The sequence below is a fragment of the Agelaius phoeniceus genome, chromosome 2, assembly GCF_051311805.1.
Source record: "Agelaius phoeniceus isolate bAgePho1 chromosome 2, bAgePho1.hap1, whole genome shotgun sequence".
In the NCBI taxonomy this organism is placed as follows: domain Eukaryota; kingdom Metazoa; phylum Chordata; class Aves; order Passeriformes; family Icteridae; genus Agelaius; species Agelaius phoeniceus.
Genome location: NC_135266.1, coordinates 113084761 through 113101204, shown reverse-complemented (window position 1 = coordinate 113101204; position 16444 = coordinate 113084761). Strand labels below are relative to the sequence as shown.

Genomic DNA, 16444 nt, shown 5'->3' with positions numbered 1-16444 from the left:
GCCACTGCTGTAGCAGCCCTGTCCACTGGCCTCAGTGGAGACTTTGGGAGCAGCTGCATTACACACTGTGGGAATGGTGCTGCATTGAGACCCAGATCTAATCTTCAGGCAGTGTAGAATGAGTGAATGAGCAAGTGAAGACACGTGGTAGCCTGGTCTTGACACTGTGCTTCCATGGTTTTCTTTTTAATATTCTGTATCTAGTCCTATTTGAATGCTGGCCGTGACCATATGTGATATGTATATTAGAAGTACTCACAGGCCAGTGGTTGCTGAGTGTGTTTGGAGTGGCTGTTGGTGTTGCTTTGAAGTCCCCAATGTGTGTTGGAGTTACTGCTGCCTTCTGTTTGCCTCCATTTCATGTTTTTGCAGCACACCTGAGGTCAGTCAGGACTCCAGTATGTGGCCATGGCTGCTTCTCATCTAAATCTGCCCTGTTTGAGGAGCTCAGAAATGTCAGCAGAAGCCATGTTGAGTTCCAATGTAGTTCCTAGTGATTTCTGTAGATGCTTGGTCTTCTGAGGCATAGTCCCAAAACATTTTGACCCTCCTGTGAGACTGAAAAATTCTGTACACATTTTCCTGCTGTGGAAAGGTGATGTGCAGTCTGTGGATGAGACAAAGCCTTCATGGACCAGTTGCTGTTGGGTTATAAAAATGCTGTTCTCCCTCCCTTTCTCCCCTCTGCCCTCATCTCACATCCCTTGCTTGACTGATAATGTGTATTGCCCTTGTAATAGATCACTCGGCTCAATATCCAATAGGCATATGAAGGTTGGGCTACTGAGCCTCTTCAGAAGCTCCTGTTATAGAATGTGAGAGTGAACTATGTTTATTAAAAGTAACAAATAAAAAAAAATACTTTTTGTTTGAATTTTTGTGTCTCTCTTTCCAAGCTCTAGATGTGGTCATCTCAACCAGCAATGTGTCTGTGACCGAAAGAGACTCCCTGGATCTTACATGCAACATCACAACAGATAGAAGTGGTATTTTCCAAGCAGAGGTGATGTGGTATTTTTCTGCATCACCTGATGACACCTTGTCAGATGCTCAGCTGTTGCTGAGCATGGACCACGATTCTGTTGTCAGTGATTCAACTCTCATCAGCCTCAGCCATGTGGACAGGAACTCCTATCGCCTCTTGGTGCGTGACGTGGATGTGGAGGACTCTGGCTACTACTTCTGTGAAGCTGCTATCTGGGTGCCCCTGCACAATGGGAGCTGGCATAAGGTGGTGGAGAGGACCTCTGCACCAGTCAGTGTGGTGGTGACAGCGCTGGGTGAGTGATTGTGCTGTCAGACTTCATGGGTAATGTATCCCTCAATCCTTGGCCCCGTCAGAAAAGGGAGAGGACCTTGCAGAATCTCTTCTGCACAAATGTTTCTCTTGTTTGCATCTATTATCTATATGTAGGCATCTCTCTCACATATATTTCTCTTTATGCAAATATCCTTAGAAGCAAAGTTACCTGGGAGAATTACTAAAAATTAAACTCCAGTAAAACTTCTTAAAAAGCCTGTTGTTTTACAGATAGGCCTAGATATGTCAGCCTACCCAATCTGTTCTCTAGTTTATTCTTGAGGAGATAATAGCTTCAATTTAGAGCCAGTGAAACTCAGGATGTTGTTGCAGAATGGTGTAGGTAAGGTATGTGCACCTGCTAAATTGTGCAAGGTATTGGTGATATTGGAAGCATGAATGAAGCTGGATGTGAACTGGCAGAGCTGTAGTGCTTGGTGCTCGTTCCCAGCTCTGACTGGAAGCAAGCATCCAGGCCCAAACCCTTTCAATGTACCCTTTCAGATCCTCTTGTCATGAGAAACTGGTGGTACTATCCAGTTACAAAGGCAGAACTCCCCCAACATGAAAGTGCTGAATGAGGCTAGCATATAGAGAGCCTGTTTTTCAGCAATAAATAGCTGTGCCATAAGGTTAAATCCCATCAACAATGACTTTAAATGTTGCATTTTAGCATTGTGCAGAGCAGCTGAGCCGTGGCAGTCCCCAAGTACACTTGTAATGTGTACTAAAGTGCACAAGTGATTAATGTCTTCATTTCCTGTCCTCATTCAGCCATTCACATTGCACATTTAACTTGTCAGTGTTCCCTCCTTTCCCCACTTGTGTGCATGTGCAGTCATGTACATGTGTCCATGTGTGTACAGATGCACTTGCACATGTGTGTGCTTTCTTTTTGTGCCTCTACCTGTAGGACTTCTCTTTACTCTTTCCATTCTAATTTAGCATTATTTGGGAACTGGAGAAAATAAAATCTGCTTTTCAGCAGATGCAGATGCTTGGTTGCTAAGGAGAGGGAAAGCAGAATAAATTTTCAGTGTTTGAGGTTTTCAACTGCATCCAGAATTTACCAACTCTTCCTCCTTAATGGAAGTTAAGAGCTCCTGGAGTATTAAGTCGTTGAATTGTCAGTGAGGCTATTCTTTGACAGCTGACAGAGTGGAGGAATGAGGTTTATCCAGCCAGCCTTTTATTCTTTCTAAATCCTCTGTTAGAGTGTCTGTCAGGGTGAAGCGCCTATCTGGAGTGGTGCTATCAAAGAGAAACTCTCTTCTTAGGATCCTTCCCCTGCCCACAAATAAAACAAACCTCAAGCGATTTTCTGAGAACTTGGGATTCTTGTGGCTTTCTCCTTCTTATGCCCCTGTCTAGAGAAGTGCATCTGCTTTCTCTTTGTTGCTATGAAGATATTAGTTGGTCTTGAATGCCTTCTTTTTAAGGGGAAGGCGTGGCAAAGGGGGAATGGTAAGAGAGTTGTAGAGTGTGAGCAATACATCATGAGGCCCTGGAGTAAACTACTCTTTTGTGAATGAGAAAAGAAGAGCAGTATAGCTATAGGGTCTAAGAGGCCTTACACCAAAACTGGGGTTTGGCCATCTTTAATAATCTGTGCTTTGGTTGTAGCAAAATTCTGTGCATTTTCTTTTTATTTTGTCTTGCCCTGAAAAAGTGCAGAAATCTCCACATGCTCACTGGTAGTAGGTACCACAGTCTTTGTAAGCAGTGCTTTTATGATTTTATGTTGCCTAGTGTCACAGAAACTCCCCACCAGTATTACCAGATTCTCTGGGGTCTGGTGTGTATTGCTGCCCTTGTTCTTGCTGGATGCAAGGACACTGGTGAGAGATCTTTTCTGCAGGCTGACATAGAAGCAGCAGAGTTGTAGCTACAATTGTTTTTATCCTTTGCATCTCAAGTCCAAAAGTGCACATGCACACAGAGTTTCCACAGCAGTTCTATTAAGATGCTTTATTATCATGGCTTGTTGGTGAGCTAAGCCTAAGTTTTAGCCTTGGATTGCCTTCTTTGTCCCAATTATAGCTTCAGTTAATTGTTTCTAGGAGGGCAAAATGCCAAGTAAAACATAAAGCAGGAAATAAATACGGAGTGCTGAATACGGTTAGGCTGTAAAAGCCGTGTGATGAGTATTGGCCGAACAGTTGGGAAGCTGGTCATTTTTCTGAATTATAGTAGACAGTAAGACAAAAAAATTCTAATACTAGTAAATAAATATGTATTTCCTTTGTGGTGTGAGGTTCTTGCTGTAATCTTTTTCCTTTACTATCTATGTAGTCTGAGAGAAAATAGTCATGCGGCTCCCTTATCGCTTTTAGGCTTTGGGCAGCCAGCTATTTCAGATTTAAATACAACAGCCCCATTCTTAACCCGTGAAACTCAGGCACTGATTTTCCAGCCTGAGGTATTCCAGCCTCACAGCTGCACAGCACATACTTCTCTATTCAGACTGTGAAGCTTTTTTCTGATCTACACATCTTCAACTCTCATCCTACCTAGTATTTATTGACCTAGGTAGTATTTAAACCGCTGACCTCTGAAATTTACTGTGCTCAGCTCTTGGTGCTGCCTCTGGCCAGTGCCAGTGGTGTTCTGTGTCCCCTGGTTTGGGTGAACTGTTTGGCTGTTTCTTACCATTCTTAAACTGTTGTAGAGACACAATGGGATGGTTAAGTGTGGAAAATAAGGCCTTTCAAGATGGGAGATGGCCTCTTGTTCTGGAGAGATATTGGGAAAATGGGACAGCTCTGGTCAGTCCAAAGCTAGAGGATAACCAGTGTCCTGCTGCAGGCTGCCCCAGGCATTTGACAGATGCAAAAGTGTCTGGCTGTGTTGAAATTGAACCCACAGGTGGGTTCTTGGGGGCAGGCCTAAAGGAGGGAATTATTTTGCTCAACAAGATCTATTAGTCCTGATTTTTCTGAAATGGTCCGACTAGACCTATGAAATGGAGTGTCTTGTTTGGAAATGCAGGCTTAGGGGTACCTGTGTCGGAGAGGTGCAAGTCTGATAACCAAAGTTCCAAGGTCTTGTAAGAAAAATGCATATCGTGGCACTCAGCTTGGATGCTAAAACTGGATGTTAGAAGTTAGTATATCTTTTGATTAAGTCTGACGTTTTCTCCCTTCTTGTAGCTCCTAACCTGTTTCTTCTGCGTTTCCTCTCCTGCAGAGCCAGACTATGACGTGTACCTGAATGCCTCTAAAACACCCAAGTTTTCAGATGACCCCACAGAGCTCAACTGCAGGATCACAAACGTCCAGGACACCGAGGCAAACATCCGCTTCACCGTGTCCTGGTACTACAGGCAGCGTCTGCCCGGTGACGACGTGGTGCCAGAGGAGCTCCTGGCTTCCATGGATGCAGACTGGGCTCTGCTGCCTGGGGACAGGGGCAGAGAGCGGATTCAGAATGGGGAAATCATCTTGTCTAAAAAGTCTGCTGACACCTTCAGTTTGAGAATCCAGTGGACTTCAGAGAGTGACAGAGGGGATTATTTCTGTGTCATCTCGGCGTGGAGTAGGCACCGTAACAACAGCTGGGTGAAGAGCAAAGATGTGGCTTCTGCATCTGTCAACATTTTCTGGGCTACACAAGGTAGGAACTTTACACCTGGATGGCTGAGAGTAGGCTTGTCAGCCAGAAGGCCTGCTAATGGGCTTTGGAAATGGGGTTCTGTGTTGATGAAGGTTTAAAAGCACTGTCAACTTGTGTAAAGGCCTCTTATCTGTGGAGGGGAACTGCTTTACATTACTCCTTTATTTTTCATCACTACCGCTGTTACGCAACAGTTTGGAGTGGAAGTACAAAGGAAGAGACACCATCAAAGGAGAATTTCCATCAAGCTGCTGAGACTTCCAGGAGCTGGGCTGGAAGTGGCAGGGGTGGCATCCAGCAGTGTTGCTGCTATGGTCATTGCCCACTTTTGTGGCTTGGAGTGTTTTGGTCTCTTTAGGGTGCATCTTGCTGCTAACAATAGGGTAGTACTGAGGTGAAAAGAGGAATGTCACTTTGTCTTCCCTGTCTGACAGTTTGGGAGCTGTGGTTTTATTTTTCTCTTGTACAAGCCCATGTTTAAAAGGCATATCTGAGGAAGTTCATGGGCATAGTACTACCAGAGTATCAAAAATAAATGGGTAGCTGAACAAAGTAATTCCGTGGTTTGCTTGGATCTTGACCTTTTTTCTATGGAAAAGTAAACTAGCTCTGGTCAGTATTTAACTTCTTCTGGGAGCATTTTTAGAAGCTTAATAGTTACCTGAAGTTGCTTAACTCTGGTTTAAAATGGGATCTGTGTTTCCTGGATGTGCTGTAGAGTGGTACTGTTTTTGGCTCAGAGTGAAGTCGTGCAAGAGGGGTCTGTTGGAGAGCATCAGAAAGGGCTGCAATGTCTTTGTCAAAAATCTGTGCTTAGCTAAGCTGCATTTATCTTGATAGACTAGTTTAACAGTATAGCTTAGGCATCCACAGGCAGAGAACTATATTTCAGAGACAAGCAATTTGAAATAATTTTGAAGTTGTTTAGGGATAATCCCTGAACAGCAAATTGGAAATCTTCTGCTGTGATTCTGCTTCAGTGGAGACAGAAGTGGTGCTCAATACTACACATGTGTGGTCCAGGGAAAGGTTTGCGGGGTTTTTTTGTGTTTTTTCATTTGTATTTTTTTTTTACCCCTGAAGCTGACTTCTCCAGCAGGACTGAGAATTCTCATTAATGCTGGATGTTGGTCACAATTAGTTCAGTGTTATGCCACAACACGGAGTGTGTGCATGTGCATGCCAGTGTAATGGATCGTCGCCTTCAGAGCAGCTACAGAGACCAGCTGGAGTTGAAAAGTCTCAGCCTGTGTTGACATTTCTGAGGGAAAACAAACCGTGACAGGTGTGAACATTCCCTTGGTTCTGGTTTTGTTCCAGAAACTCTGCTAATTTTGCAGCACAAATGTAAATGTTGTAGTCCCTGTGCTGAAAAGTACGTTCTGTTGGCAAAGCTCGGGGTTGGGGGATTTATTATGTGAAAGTGAGCTCTCCTCTGAAACCTTCCCCTCCTGAAAAAGAATGTTGTATGTATATGAGGTGGGGAGGGTGAAATACAGGTTTGATTTCCCCTTCTCTACCCCCCTCAACTCCCCCTTCAGCAGTGCAGCCCCAGATGCCTCTCCCTGTGTGCCCTGTCCCCTGCCACATCCTATTCCTGTGAGCTGCACACTTGGCTGCTGGGAGCCCAGTGCTGTAGCCAGCAGCTATGAAGGAGTTAATCTGCTGCTGCCTGTGCTCTCTGACAGTTGTTTTGACAAGTATCTCTGGTGATTTGAGTCCCTAACTGCTCCCAGTGCTTATAAAAGCCAGCAGCCAGGCTCCCACGTGTTTGCCTAAGGAGAGAACAGAAATTTGCCTCTTCCTTGCATAGCTTATGCCTATACAGAGACTTTTCTTCCATCAATTTCATTGCTTGCATCTTCTTTGTTGATTTTAGAGCACTGCTTTGGGGGAGGATGTTGGAGAAATCTCACTTTGAAAACAATTGTTCTGAGTTCTTGAGAAAGGAGAAATGGGTTTATATTGTGTCTGTGGGTCTCTCAGCAAAGATGGGTGTTCAGAGCCTTTATTCAAAATGTAAACATCGTGTAAACATGTAAAAAACCCCTTTTTGTGCAGTGTATAATAAGTTGTGTGTTTGCCCATTTGAACTTGGGGTTTTATTGTCTCTGTTTTCTGTTTTATTCTATGGGGGCCAATAATGCTCACATCTTTCTGCTTACTCAGCTTTGCAAGTGCAGCCAATTGCTATCATAGATCACCATTGTTTTTGACATAGTCTGCCTGATATGTTTCTTCCCCCCTTCTACTTCCTCCCCTGCCAAGGTGACAAAGAAGGCATCTCTGTCTCATCTCAGAAACTAAAAATACCAGTTGTATTATGTTTTGCTTATTTAGAGTACAAATTCCAGTCAGTGAAAAGGGGTGAAACCTTTTTTAGCTCTGTAAATGATTTTCAACCCAGAAAAAAGTTTGATATTCTAAAGGATAATTTTATTTATTTTTTTGAATATGAGTTACATTTAGAACACAGATACTGCTAACATTGAAAAAAAAAATCAATGCTTTTTTCGTAAACCAGTGTTGTCAACTTTGGATCTGCATGGAGTACTTAGCAGAAGAAAACATTATCTTTTAATTGAAATTCCAAATCCCAAAGGTAGTATTATTTGGGGTTTTGTTAATACTTCTGTCTTTAATTTACAAAATAATTATATTTAACATAATGTTACTTGTCCTAAATGTTTGCCTAGGCCCTCCCATCACACTTAATTGGGAGCAAGGGTGCCTTAATCTTTCAGACAGTCCTGCAAATAGAGAACAAATAATATTTCTGCCAGCTACTTTTATATATCATTGCTGATGTATACAGGCACACAGTTCCCCCAAGGCACAGAGATGCCCATGGCACTAAGCTGGAGTGTGTGTGTGCCAGTTTGGCTGTAGGGACAGGGGTTCCTGCAGCCAGGTGTGTTCAGGTGCAGGCTGCAGTGCAGGCTTTGGTGTGCCTGCTGTGCTTCCAGAGCTGCTGGGGCTGCAGTTGTACCTCGGGGTGTTGTACAGCCACCTCCTGCCATGGCAGAGCTCTCACTGCCCTAATGTCTGCTGCATTCCCTGCACTTGCAGCCTCATCAGTGCACGGGGGGATGGAGGGGCCTCTATGAACACCAAAATTCTTGTCAGCAGCCTCGAGCAGCGCTGTGAGGCTCCAGCATTGCTGTCAGCCCTGGCCAACGTGCTGCTTGTCCAGCTGGAGTCAAAGCAGTGCAGGGAAGGTGTTTGCTGTTTATTCTAAAGTCTTCTTGCCCTTTTAGCTGTTGGGCTTCTCTAGAAATTTGCCTGGTGCAGATTAGGTGAAAACTGGTTTTGGTCACTATTCTGGAAGTGCTCTTAAAGCTGAGCACACATTTTGTGGTGGAAGAGCAACAGGAGAATTACAGTGTGGCTTAACCACTTGGACTGGCCAGTGATGGAAGGCAGAAGCTTGCACTGCCAGGCTCCAAAGTACAGTTTACTCAAATTTTATTTGAGTCATTTGGCTAGGTTTTCTTCTGTTGCTAGCCCTCTGTCTTGGAGTAGTGCCCAAGCTTTGGGTATGGTTTACTTAGGAACTCTTCCCCTACTGCTTTCCAGAATAAACTGCAGATTGCAGCCTCCTGTATATGACCAAGCAGGGTGTGTTTTATTGTGCTTTTCATTCATGGAGCTTTACAAGAAGGAGATTAGACTCCGCATGGGACTGCAGACATGTATGCAGACAGGCAAGTGTGTGGAGTAGTGGTCAAGACAGACATTGCTTCCTTGGCAATTCCCAAAAGATTAGAAATGAGACCTTAGGCTGCAGTTCTTGGAAGAAAACATTCATTTAACCTCTCTGGCTCATCTTATGCTGCAAGATCTGATGAGTAATTTCTGCTAACATAGGAAACATGAAGAGACTTTCCTTTCCCTCTTATTTTTCTGTGCAGATTACTGTTATTTCTAAGATAAGTGCCAGATCTTTGGGCTGCCCTCTATTTCATAATGTGGACTCACACACACAGACAGCTACATGCTTTTCTAGGAGGGGTTGAAGGAGTGCTAATTACATTTCATCTGCTGCTGCTGAAGGAGAACAATATTGGCACAGAACCAGCATATTAAGAATGGTTTTTCTAGTTGATAGGCTATGGAGCCTTTTTGTTGTTGTTGTTTTACCTTGCTACATATGCAGGTCTCTAATATTATGGCACATACAGAAACATCCCTTTGATCTTTTTTTGACTCTGTTGCAAAAAGAAATATTCAGCACCTGTATGTGATGGGTTGTGTGTCCCCTTCTCTATTCTGTTCTAAATTTCTTATGGTCTAACACAAGAGGGGGTGCCTCTGCTTTGTGTGTTCATCCAAACTAATGATCTCAGGGGTTTTTAAAGGTAGAAAAATGTTTTGAGAGAACTTTCACAAGAACGTATCTCCTTGTTCTCTGTTCAGGATCCTAATTTCTAACCCTTCTGAACTCTATCACTGTTCTCCAGCTGCATCTCTGGGCCTCAGTTGTTCTCTTCCACAAGCTCTACCAGTGGAATTTCTGCTGTTGTCCCATGCTGCCACCACTCCTTTCTCCTTTTCCTTTAGCAGAAATACTTAGGGAAAGGCATTTGCTATTGCCCTCAAATGGAAAACCAACAAAGGATGTCGAGGGACAAAATTTGCTCTGTCCTTTTTGGGGACAACACACGGCCCTTTCTGCTGCTGTCTGACCTGTGGCTCAGGGAGTAGTGGAAGTTAAGGTGTTTGAAACTCAGGTAATAGGGAGAGTTATCTCAGCTGTAGCTGAACTGCTCTGGGCATGTGAGGGTGTTTAATCTTAAGCACATATACCAGAGACCAAAAGTAAGATTTCCTTTCTGGTGTCTAGGACCCAGTGTTCTTATGTGAAGATCAACAACATAAAGAACATTTAACTAAGGAGGGATTTTTGCCCAGAGCCTCCTCATATGGCCTAGAAAGCAACAATATGTGCCAGAAAAGTATAACTAGCTGTTTGTGCTTCTGCTTTTGGGACAAAATATAATTGCCTACTATGTTCCTAAAAGTATGTGAAAAGCTGATCTGTGCTGGGCTCCTAAATACTGCAGGCATATGAAGAAGGAAATATCAGAGTCTCACAGACACAGAATGAGGACAAAAAAATGGATTTGAAGTCTGGAATCTGGTATCTAATGAGTCTTTTCACAAGGGAGAGTAGAATGACTCTGATGCTATACAACTTCATTTGTGATTGTACCCTGAGTGCCTAAATGTGCAACTCTTGTATTGTCACTTGCTTAGTGGGTGGAAGTGTGAGGGGGTTTGGTGTGGAGTATCAAATAATTCTGTGCTCAGCTAGACCACTAGAAGCATCTCAGCCTTCACTGCTCCTGCTGTTTCTTTATATAGCTTTGTACTGTGATCTGCTTTATACAGTACTGATTTAAAGTTGTCATACCGGGCTTCTCATCTTGTGGGCTGTGTTTACTCATTGTGAAAACTGCTGCTTGAAGGCAAAACACTGCAAAATGTAATCTTGACAAGTATCTTGTTGCTCTTGTGGGGAGGACATAAATATTACTGCATTTAAGTTCAGTTTTGGGAAATATGTTTCAATCTCACCATTGCTTATTTCCATGTTCCTGAGAAGTTTTGTCTTGCATAAAACAGTTCTGTGGAGTTCTTTAACAGGTCTACACTTTTTTTTTTTTTTTTAATAAAGGAGGGAAGGGAGAATATGGTGCAGCAAAGTAAGTCCAGAGAGTTGGATTGGCTATTTTTTGCAAGATGGTTACTTCTATGTATTCTGCCCCAGCCCCCCCTTCCTTAAGAAGAACCACGATGTACAGGGTGTCTTTTCATCACAATGCCAGGAAACTAGCAACTCCCTTTCCTTTTATCTGATTCTGATTTCAGTCACTCCTCATTTTCTCTGTTTCTCACTGTGAGCTTGTATTTTGTGTGTCTTGGAGCTGTGCTCTGACATGTATAATTTTCCCAAACCCTGTAATTAAGGGATTCTTGGGATTGAGGAGACAGTAGAGAATGGAAGGAAACTAAGCAGTAAGTGTTGCTGGAATTCTTGATGTCGAATAGGAAATGTCAAGACTTCTGGTAGGCTTGTATGCAAGTAAATGTATGAGAAGCAAGGGGAGGAAAGACTGACACGGAGGCAGAGGTGTGTGTAAATCTGTTTGGGGGTGCCTGGGGTGGAGACGTCTGTTACACCAACTTTTGTCACGTGTTTTCAGCTGAATGTGTCTGGATTGCCGTTAGGAATGCCGTTAGGGTGGATTTTCAAGGGAAATAAAAGATGCTACGCTAAGTGCTGCCAATTTAGCAAGTGGCAGCTTTTGTCATTAGTCATGAGTATTTCAGCAGTGCCCTTATTACCCCGTCACTGAGGGTGCTCTTCCAGCGCCAGTATAAAACTGGGACTGAATCTGTCACAGACATCTTTTATGAAAAATCCTTTCCTTAGGATTTTTCCTCCTCAGAAGCTGAGAGGCCTCAGGAACAAAATGTAAACATTGGTTATCTGCTGCTGTGGAATGCAACAGCTGGATCTTTGATTGGCCCATGTTGGTTGTTTCTGATTAATGGCCAGTCACAGCCCAGCTGGCTCGGACACAGAGTCTGAGCCACAAGCCTTTGTTATCATTCTTTCTTATTCTATTCTTAGCCAGCCTTCTGATGAAATCCTTTCTTCTATTCTTTTAGTATAGTTTTAATATAATATATATCATAAAATAATAAATCAAGCCTTCTGAAACATGGAGTCAGATCCTCGTCTCTTCCCTCATCCTAAGACCCCTTTGAACACAGTCACATGAATCTTGTCTAATATCTTTATTCTTGAATAAAGCAATCCTGGAGATCCTGTCTTGTGGCAAGCTGTGTATTCTATCTGTTCAGTATTTGGTGTTTGTTTGAATTTGTGCATCTTGACCCAAACTGTTGTGTACTTGTGTGTGTGTGCACTGTTGAGTAGCGTTCTGGGCTGTCCACGTGTTCAGATAAATGCGCTGAGATTTGTTCCTCCAAAAAAGAAACTTTGCCTGTCTGTGACCTTGTAGGTTGAAGTGGTGCTGCAGAAATACCCGAGCCTGTTTGTTAACCCTCTCTTGCCACTTTATTTCCTTCCCTCTTCAGATTACACGCTCACAGTGGAGGCGGTGAAATTGAAGCCATTCTTTGTAGCAGGCCACACCTTTGAGATGACGTGCAAAGTGTCCTCCAAGAACATCAAGACGCCGCGCTACTCCGTCCTCATCACGGCCGAGAAGCCCCTGACGGACCAGTCGAGTCCCAACGGGACCACTCGCATCATCTCCTTGAACCAGGACTCGGTGGTGCGGCTGGAGGACTGGACGGACCAGACCCGCGTGGACGGGGTGGTCCTGGAGAAGGTGCAGGAGAACGAGTTCCGCTACAGGATGTACCAGACCCAGATCTCGGATGCCGGGCTGTACCGCTGCGTGGTGACCGCCTGGTCTCCGGGTGGCGGGGGCATGTGGCGTGAAGCGGTCAATGGCTTGTCCAACCCTATCCAGATAGACTTCCAGACATCAGGTTGGTACAGAACCTGGCAGCCGTGTGTCTAAGCCAGAGAGAGAGGGAATTCTGTGACGCCTTCCCATTGATTTCCCTGTGTCTCAGAAATATCTACTCTTTGGAACAAATGGTATGATGGCTGAGAGCTGTGCTTGTCTTCTTTGGTGGTACTTGTGTCCTTTGTGCTATTGATTGTTTACAGAAAAATGTTTAATGAATTGGCTGTAATCATAACCCCTGGGTTTTTCTCTACTAATGCAGCTTTTATGGTCCTGCAGGCTCAGAGCTCATTCTCAGTATGGAGCAACTGCTGCTGCATTTGCCAGCTGTATCACTAGATTGTTAGTAGCGGCTGCTCTGGAAGAGCATTAATATAAACTGGATTTCTGTTCCAAAACAGACTCTATTAGCATAGCATTAAATTTCCTGAGCACACCTCACTGTTGATGTAATTGCAGAAAATGGCCAGGTCAGGGTAACATTTCAGCCATCTCAGTAAGTGTATCCTGCCGCTGCAAAACCTTAGAGGTCCCTCGCGGCTGAGCTACAGAGCTCCACAAATTGGGAGGGATTTCAGTACCCAGAAGGACATCCTGCTCCTCAATTGCTTGCTGAAACCCTTACCTTCAGCTGTAACTAAGCCTGCCTGTTGAGACTTTTCTATAGAAACGTGCCTGTCCTGATAATATGTTGGAGGGAGGGAGAGATGGATGGCATTGATTTGGATCATCAGAGATGCATATTAACTCTGACTTCTGTCATGTTATATTGTTGGGAAGTGCAGTGGGAGCTGTTTTTATAACACTGGTGCACATATGAGTGAAGGGCTCCTCTCATGACTTGATAAACCAAGCTGGTGGGGTTTTGAGCTGATGGGGCTTTCATGCTCATATTCTGCTGGTAGTAACAGGCTGTAGCCTATTTAGGAGATGTGTCTGTGTCTAGGCAAGAGCAGCCTGACTTCTCAGCTGCATCCACAGCTAAGGTAATTATTCTAGATGATGTGGTTCCTAAGATCTGAACTTGCTTGTATGGCACACTGGGAAAAGGACAAGGGCTGATCGTAGGAGGACAGCCTGGCAACGAAGACATCGCTTCGTAGGAAGCTTTGAGATGTAGATTTGATCTAAGCTGGCCAGACAGAGGACATTGACTCAGCTTCTTTCAGTTTTAGGTAATTTCTCAAGATGGTTTAGTGGGCTGCAGTTTTAGCCTTATTACTCTTCATATCTGGGTCAGACACAGTGGGAGAGTAGTATTTGCAAAGGGAGTGATAAAAGAAACCAGCAAGAATGAAATCTGCACAAAACCCCACCCTGCCCCTCCAAGCTCCTATGCGGAGGCTTTCCTGCACAAAAGTGGTGGTTTGTGCCTCTCCCAATATTGCTGGTCCTGTGTCACTTTGAACTCCCATCCAGAGAGTTTGTTGGGATGCTTTGACACCCAGGGTTCAGAGGGAAACCTGCGAGCAATGCGAGGGAGGGAAGCGTGCGTGTTGTAGTCTTGACTTCTCTTTGCTGCCAGCCTCTCCTCCCAGCCCCTCCACCCAGATAGGATTTCTGGAGCGTGGAGTGAAGAAAGGGAGGCAGCGTGTAGAAGTGCCCTGGGAATGTGTGAATTCCAGTAGCAGGGCTGGAGCAGGGGGAGGCATGGTCCTGAAGCCCTGTCAGCCTTTCATTCTTTACAAAAGAATGAAGAAAGAAATGAGATCCCAGGCACAATTTGCTGCAGTGCTATTTCCCAAAATAATCTTGGCATGTAGCAAAATCTGTTTTGAAATACCTGCAATTTTCTTTAATTGGTGGATGAACTTTGTGTCCTTCAGTTGTTACTCAGATATCCCTGCTGGATATTCACCTCTGGGCACAAGGAGAACATGTGATGAGCACAGTTAGAATGGACTAACTGTGGAATTATTATTTGGGAAATCATCTGGAATTAAGTATACAAGACAGAAGATGTTTTGTGGGTGTGTTACTTTGGTTTTGTGTGCTGAAACCTCCTGTCTTTGATGCAGACTGAGTCAGGGAGCCAGAGGTAAATGGCAAAGCTGTGGAGCAGCTATGAAAGCACAGCTCAGATATCACACCCTTCTCTTGCATCCTGTGGCACAAGCAGCTGTCAAACTTGTTCTTCAGAAAAAATAAGTTGGTGCCAGAATTTCCCTAATGGGCATGGTGAAAGGCAGAACTGCTGAGGGAGCTAGTTATTTGTTGGGAAAATTTCCTCAAAATTGGAGGGAAGATACTAACAGGAAAAGTGCAGGAAAAAAGAGGGGCATGCAGCTTTCCAGGCAACTGGGAAAGCAAAACAAAACAAAACCTGGGGAGCACCAGTGTGCTAAATCCTGAGTTGTAGGGAGGGTGGGGTGTGGTATCTTTTATGAGTGTTTGTCCCTGGTAGGAAAACTGTTAAGGAGTCAATTGCACTGATTTCTCAAAGTGTAACAGAAAGACAACTTATCTATAACTGCTGGAGGGAATATATACAGCAGTGTAATTTTGAAAAATAGGATGTATTGCAGTCTCCTCCAAACTTTGAAATCTTGGGCTTGGGCAGCATTTTCAGCTTCCATCATGGCTGTTGGAGTGGGGAGGGGATCAATAAGGAAGCAGCATTTTCAGCAAAAGGAAGCCCTTAAAGGGTTTTACGTGAAGCTTTTAGTCCTAGGGGGAATTTCTTTCTCAGTTGTTTTTATTGATTCCCCTTTGATGGGGGATGGTGAGGCTTGCTGGGACTGGAAATCCTTCTCTCTCATTTGACTCACTCCCAGATCTCTCCGAGCTGAGTGATGTTTCAAAGAGGAGTTTTTAAGCGTGCATACACATTGTGCCATGTGATCTCTCTGAGGGGCAGAGGCCTGTGAGCTTTTCATATGTGAGCTGGGGACTGCACATGTGAAACTTCAGTGTTTCCTGCCACAATGGGCTTGAAATGTGGCAGTGCTCTGAAATGTTGTTCCATGAACATCTGTGGAAAATGTCTTGCTCAGATTCTTTCCATTCAGGGCAGAACTTGCTGGCTGCAGACAGAGATCTCCTCTCTCCTTTCTCCACTTGCTGTTGCAGAGGGGCGTATTTATTCAATTTGGTAATGATCTGAAATGTTAATGTAAAGGCATTTGTTTGAAACACCCTGAACTAAAAAAAAAGGAAATGTGGATTTTTTTCCACTGGGCCGTATGAACTGGAGGTGAGGGTGGGGGAGTGTGGTGGTAAGGAGGAGCCTACTAGGCCATTAGTTTTCAAATATTCAGTCAATGGCAGATTGTTCTCCGCTGGATATATTTTAAGACCAGAGAGGATCTTGTGAATCTTCTGGTATGACCTCATGGATAACATGGATCACTAGACCAGTTTCATAAAACGAATGCCTTCTGTATGTCCAGCTGCTGTAAGCAAAATAAGCTTATCTGGTGGGCAGGGAAAGCTGTCCCATGTGAAGAATTTAATATTCCTCAGTGCTTTTTGTTTATCTTCCCAGTGTAGGACAGAGAGGTTCTGCCATGTCTTTTTTAAAAGGTTGCCCAGTGATGTGATGAACAAGAGCAGCTGCCAGTGCCTGTCTTGAAATGTTCTCTTAATTTCATTGCACATTTTCTACTCCAGTGCATCCTCTCTCCTCCTGAGCTATTTGTTGGTGCATGTGTAGAGATCCTTCCTTTCAGCCTGGAACACACCAGTCTTCTGTCCTTGTGTTCTTCTCAAGCCAGTGTATGAAGACAGCTTCATAAACTCTGTTTTGGCATCTGTCCTTTAATCAAACCCTTTCACCATGAAACCCAGGTTGGTGTTTAGAATGTGTTTGCCCACTACACACTCTCAAGGATTTCCACACAAGTGACTTATTTTCCTTTCCCTTGAAGGAAGCAGGGAGAAGGAAGCTTTTAATCTCATGTTGAGAAGTGTGTTATGTGAGAGATCCATTTGGAGCTTGGCTGTGCTCTGAGCTGTCTCTGCTCTGTGCCATTCAGCAGAGGGTAGAAAGTTCTGGAGAGGCAAAAATAAAAGAGAACTTGTAAGG

At 44.1% G+C, this 16444-nt stretch overlaps 1 protein-coding gene across 2 annotated transcripts in view; it reads left to right on the top strand.

Annotated features, from left to right (window-relative positions):
• Positions 1–16444, top strand: part of PTGFRN (prostaglandin F2 receptor inhibitor) — a 67463-nt gene that overhangs the window by 33433 nt on the left and 17586 nt on the right. For both annotated transcript variants that reach the window (XM_054628210.2, XM_077174556.1), the window contains 3 exons: positions 897–1280; positions 4487–4912; positions 12020–12439. In XM_054628210.2, the coding sequence (XP_054484185.2) occupies positions 897–1280; positions 4487–4912; positions 12020–12439 (1230 nt within the window). The remainder of the gene's footprint in view (positions 1–896; positions 1281–4486; positions 4913–12019; positions 12440–16444) is intronic.